The sequence below is a fragment of the Myotis daubentonii genome, chromosome 14, assembly GCF_963259705.1.
Source record: "Myotis daubentonii chromosome 14, mMyoDau2.1, whole genome shotgun sequence".
NCBI lineage: Eukaryota > Metazoa > Chordata > Mammalia > Chiroptera > Vespertilionidae > Myotis > Myotis daubentonii.
In genome coordinates, this window is record NC_081853.1 from 46,705,704 (window position 1) to 46,711,703 (window position 6,000).

A 6,000-nucleotide genomic window follows, 5' to 3' on the forward strand; every position below is an offset into this window, starting at 1 on the left:
ATTTAAAAATAAAATAAGTCATGTGTCCCTAAAGGGTTTGATTGTGCAGACTCAGAACAATCCAGCAACCTAGAAAGCAAAATATATGAATGTTTCCGAAGTACACATAGGCAAGAACATAAAATCCCAGAGCAGCGATTTGCAACCCTGGTATCACGCATTGCCTCTAAAAATTATTGGAATACTCAAAAAGCATTACTTTTAATTCAGTGGGGTTTTAAAAGTTAGTGTATGCCCCCGATGACTCTCCCATGGGTCAAGTGGTACCAAAACCATGGGAAATCATGTCTAGGGGCTAAACACTGCACCCTCGAAGCATGTGGTTCATGCAGATCAAGTTGGATGGAAGCCCTGGCTATTTGGTCACTAAAAGCCCGCACTGGGTGGTTGGTGGCGGGCTCCAAGTCAGGGAGAGTATGTCACAAGAAAAGTAGACTTTCCGACCCAGAAGACAAAGACGGATGGTTGCAGAGAACAGGGCAAATGATAAACATATTAAGGACAAGGCTATGAGCAGGTAGAGAACCCAGATTTATAACAATAGCTAACACTGGCAAAACTGAACTAAATCCTGGTTTGATTTCTTCTCTGTCATTGATTCGTTTTCTTACTCCTTCAATAATATTTACTGGGCCCTTATTATATGTCAGATCCTGTTCTAGACACTGGGGGTAGAGCAGTGAACAAGACAGACAAAATTATCCTGTCCTCAGAAAGCTTCCTTCTAGGGCAGAAGGACAAAAGAGTGAAATATTGAGCATGCAGGTGACAGTTAAGTGCGATGGAGGAAGGGGGCGTAAGTGTGATTACTTCCCATAGAGGTGTAAGTGTTCGGTCCAAGTTTTAAAGGTATCCCTTCAAAACAGGTCATCATCTCCTCCCTAAAGAATTCTGCAGTAATTACATTAATGAGCCCCAGGGTAATCACAGCGTTCAGAAAAATGAACCAAGAATGCTATGGACCAGAAAGGTCCATTTAAGAAGGGTCAAATTGAAGATCCAATAATAGCTACCATGTCTCCGGATGCTGCTATGCACTATTCTCAGCCCCTGATACACAGTATCGTCATTTCATCTTCACATTGAACTAATGAGAAGGGCAAGGGTAACATCATTTCAACAGATGGAAAAAAAAAAAAAAAAAAAAAGGAAGCTCAGAGCAATTAAGGAATTGGCCCAAGGTGACACATGTGCTAAACGTGCTAATGTTTTCTCTCCTGTGACCTCTCTCTATGTCATTTATTTTGAGTTCTTCCTAAGGGCATGGTGATGGGGCTGAGAGTGCTACAAGTAAATTAAGGCAGAATATGAAACTGAATGTCAAAATGTAAGCTTTACAGCAACTTGAGGACATCAGAGTACAAACTGCTGGTGGGTGATTGGTGTGAAGGGCATTATCAAAGCATGGAAGACTCACCAAGAACTTTGTGGCTAGAGATTGTCAGGAACTACAGGCAATTTGAAAAGAACTATCAAAGGAAGATTCCATGAGGCCCAAAAGTGCAGGAAACCCGCATGTTTGCACCAAGGCTTTCCCCTGCACCAGGAAAGGGTGGGCTCCTTCTGCCTTTTGATTCTGCGTCTCCTCCACCACTTCCTGAGAAGATGCCCGTGTGTTTTGTTCACTGGAGTAGCTCCAGCTCCTAGAACAGTGCCTGGCACAAAGTAGATCCTCGATAAGATAGTCTCTGAACAAATTCATGAACAGAAAAATATGTTTCCTAGGTTTCTCTCTACCCTCCTCTCTTTTCCTTTTCACAGATAAGGCTCTGCCTTTATAAGAACCCTTGAGAAGGCCAAAGTGTGCAATCACAGTGCCATTATTAATCTCCTCCATATCACTAATGGACCCTCGGCCACTGTTCGGATGTGGGAAACATAACCCCAACAGCGAGACATTAACCATTGTAAAGAGACAAGGCTTTGGAGTCTGTGGTAGACTAGAAAACAGTGAGTCTACTGTGGTTAGAACAATGAACATTAGCAGGTAGCTATAAAACAAACTCAAGATGAGACCTCAGTAGTGTACACAGTATATTTCACATAGCCTGCATTCACGTAGGAATTATTATTATTAATTATCATTATTTTTACTGCTTCTCAGCCTTGCCTCTACCTAAATACCCCAGTGGATTTTAAATTATACAAAAGCATGAGTCACTCCAATTTATCCTAAATCCAATCCAAAGAATAAACCCTTTAATATACATTGCAGGTAAAATATAGTCCCCAAGTAAAATAACTGCCATCCAGGATAAAAGTTCTGTTGGCCTCATAAGCTACTTGGAAGAAAAAAAAAAGCATTAAAGTTGATGCTCTGGTCCTACACACGTTACCTATTCTTTACTAACTTTCAAGAATTGAAAGGGGAAAGGGAGAGGCAAGAGCGGTTACTGGCGCTATTTTGTGAAATAAAAAGAATTAAAAGTTAAAGTACAGCTTCCACAACATAGCAGATCTCCAAGGACACCGGGTGACTGGGGAAGTTCTCTTACCAGTTCTCTGTCTATGGTATCAATGTGCCAACAACTCAGTTTCCAAACTTAAGGAGTCATCTTCCTCCTCGTTGCATTACATGTAAATGACTGCCTGATAAATTTCAGCTGGAAGCAATCTTAACATTTACACACCATGGACAGGGAGAGTTGACCAAGCAATCTAATCTAACAGGCAAAGAGCTAGAGCTCCCAGGGTGTGGTTCAAATTTCACAAGCATCCCTAAGGGCCCCAAGTCCTAAGATCCAAGGGCTGTTAAAGGCAGGACGAAAGATCTCATCAACCACCTCTCCGAAAAGCCCCATTCTCTTGGAATGGTCACTTGTATTTGCCTCTGGTCTGTTTTGTAAAACAATGTAAACAGCAGTGTCCCACCTACTCCTTTCAAATCTTAACACCTCAAGTGTGCTGGCAGCCCCTTCCCTCCTCATCCCCATCCAGACACATGTCCCTAGTAGGCTTCCCAACTGCGAGGACAGTCAGCGGGGAACTTCCAAATGAACCTAATGGGGAATATCATTATTAATTAATTAATTAATTAATTAAAATAGCAAACTGCCCCTTCCGAAAGGGAAGAGATTTACTTTTTTAAAAACTAAACTTTCGTTGCAGAGATTGGAGGTCCTAAGCCACCAACTGGGCAGAGGGTAGCACGCGCTGGAAGGCACTGAGGATAAGTAGCAGGTTTTTGTTGGTGGTGGTGGTGTTTTTAAACACTGAAGTTTTAGATGAACTAAGTTATGGAGAGAATTGCAGTGATCGGACCAGACGTACTAATGCCTTTCATTCGGGCATACAGCACGTCCCTTCTGCCTTCTTTTCCCAGTCGTTCTTCAGGGGTGCAGGAAACCGCTAGCGGGCAGGGCCCGGGACCAGCGCGCTCCGCCCGCCGCTCCAGTCCCTGCAGGTGCCAGCGCAGAAGAAAACCAAGGCTCCCCTCTCCCTCCCCGCTGCTGCCGCGGTACAGCCCTAGGGTGGGGTCACGGCGGGCCCAGCCTGGGCACCCCACCTGGAAAGGAGCAGCGACAGCAGGGAGGGCACCCGCGTGGAGACAGCACCCCGCTCGCTGGTGGTACGATCGCGCACGCACACACTTCCACGCACACACACACAGCGGCGCGCGGGGAGGGGCGCGGGCGGCGGGCACGGTACCTGTTCTGCCAGCCCTGGAGGAGGTTGGTGTACTTGCTGAGCACGCCCTCGAGCGCCGGCTCCCGCCGGCGGCCGTCTCCTCCGGACGGGCTAGCAGCCACCGAGCCCGGGCTGCTGCGGCTGCCCCCGCCGCCGAGCCCGGCTACCGCCGACCGGCCGGAGATCCCCCGGCCCGCCAGGGAGCAGGAGGGCGAGGAGCCTGCCGAGGTGGCGCGGCTGCTGCTGCGGCTGCTGCTGTTGCTGCCCCCGCCGCCGTCCGCGCCCTGGGCCGCCCTCTCCATGGCCCGTGCGCGCCCGGAGCCCGGGTGCCCGCCCGCCGCGGTGGTGGCCCCCGCGCTGGGGCTCCGAACGCGGTGACGGCGGCGGCGGCTGCAGCTACAGCTCCGGGCGCCCGGGCCGCGCGTGGCTGCTCCAAATCCCGGGGAAATGCCTGACTCATACAGGAGGAAGAGAAGGAGGCGGCGAAGGAGAGCTGGGAAGGAAGCCAACGGGGCTGGATGCAGCTGTGGCCGCCCCTCCTCCCGCCACGGCCCCGGCCCCTCCCTTCGCACTAGTTTCCCCGGCAAGTTCGGGGCGGGTGGCCCGTTTGGCGAGCCCTCCTCAGGTCCCTCCTGCTCTTCCTTGGAGTCCTAGGGGTCGCTCAGGCCCCGGGCTGGGGGCGCTCCCGGGCGCTGATCCTCGGGGCAGGCACGCCCTGTCACCCCTGCGCTCCTTCTGTCGCCCCCTCCCGGATCCAGAGGGGTGAAAGGGAATCTCTGCGCGTCACTCCCCCACCCCAAACCCACCCCGGGACCTGGAGGGAGTGGCGGCCCCACCCACCCTGTCCTCCCGGATATGGACCTGCCGGGCCTAAGCCAGACTCACACTCCCCTCTTCCGCGCTAAGCCTGGCCCAAACACAGGTACACGGTAACCTAGAAATGAGCATCGCAGGTGGGGCAAAATAACAGGGCCCAAAATCCTCCAGGATCTCCTGCGTGTCCAGTAGGGGAGTGGGAAGGGAGGGGTGGGTGATCCTCACAGGTAAGCTATCCTGGGGCATTTTCAGGCGGTGGAGCTAAATGGAGTCAGGCAAGAAAACTCAGGTTCCTGCAAATGCCCCCCTAAACTGAATGGCCTAGCCACTGTACTTGCACAACCTAATCCCCACCCCAATGGCCACACGTAAGCCTGGAAAATCAGCACCTACACGTTCTATATAATACCAAGCAGCTGCGAACCAGAGATTCTAAAACGGGTAAGACTGCCCCGAAATCAACAGATGTTTACACAGTGAAGCATTCTGTGTTGGCTGTAGTTTCTGTCCCATCCCCACTGCAACTAAATTTCTAAACTTAAAATTGTTACTCTTTGGCAAAGGTAGGTAGGATGTGCTCTCTCCACCCCACTAATAATTTTTGTGAATATAAATATCCAATGCAATCTGGAAGTTTCTCAAAATTACCTAGAAAATCGCTTTGAGGAGCTCAGACACCACACACACAAGATAACAAAAACAAAGGGTGATAGACTGAGTGCTGTTCAAAGGATCTACAAACCCATAAAGTAATACAAATAATTCAACGGTTTAAAAAATTACTACAGGGAATAGAGTCAGCTCTCATGAGGACAATTCCCCAAGCCAGATCCCTTTTTAGCTTCAAGTCCTTCCAGGAAACTTTCAGAGATGGCTTTGCTCCAGAAATGTTTGTGGAGAAACTTCTGGGGCTGATGAGAAGTGGCTGTGCCCCTGAATAAATTACAATTCTAGGTGCCTACACACTATGGAAAAGAAAAGTTTGCCCCCAAAAGATTGCATGGGAGAAAGGACCAACTTCGGAGCCGGGGAGAGCTGAGTTCAAATCTTTGACCTTAGTTTTCTTACCTGCAAAATGAGACCATTGATACTACTGGCTGTGACGAATTATGTGAGAATGTTTATTTGCTCGAAGTATTTACTGCCTCTGCCCTGGCCTGTATGGCTAGGTTGGTTGAGCATCATCCAAAGGTCTCTGGTTCAATTCTGGTCCAGGCACATACCCAGGTTTCAGATTTCCGGTTCCATCCCCAGCTGGGGTGCATATGCATACGGGAGGCAACCCAATCACTGTTTCCCTCTCAATCAATGTTTCTCTCTCTCCCTTTCCCTTCCTCTCTCTCTAAAATTAATAAAAACATATTCCAAAAAAGAAAATGTACCACCTCTTCCTATGGAATTGCTTTGGCCAGTGGGAGGTGAACAGAGGTAGTACTGGCCACTTCCAAACATAAGCTTTAAGAGCCGTCCTGTGGTTCCAGCGTCTTTCTCTTTTCCTTCTGCGAGGTGAGCAGCATGTTCCAGATCATTTGTGTCCTCAGTGAGAAGACACATGGA

The 6,000-nt window shown here is 49.2% G+C and overlaps 1 protein-coding gene across 2 annotated transcripts in view; it reads right to left on the reverse strand.

Moving 5' to 3' along the window:
• OSBPL10 (oxysterol binding protein like 10) overlaps nucleotides 1-4,303 on the reverse strand; it is a 218,119-nt gene extending 213,816 nt beyond the window's left edge. The window contains exon 1 of one of the 2 annotated variants that reach the window (XM_059664144.1): nucleotides 3,649-4,303. In XM_059664144.1, the coding sequence (XP_059520127.1) occupies nucleotides 3,649-3,929 (281 nt within the window). In that variant the 5' untranslated portion in view covers nucleotides 3,930-4,303. The remainder of the gene's footprint in view (nucleotides 1-3,648) is intronic. The other variant, XM_059664143.1, reaches the window with a different exon arrangement.
• Nucleotides 4,304-6,000: the final 1,697 nt, after the last annotated feature.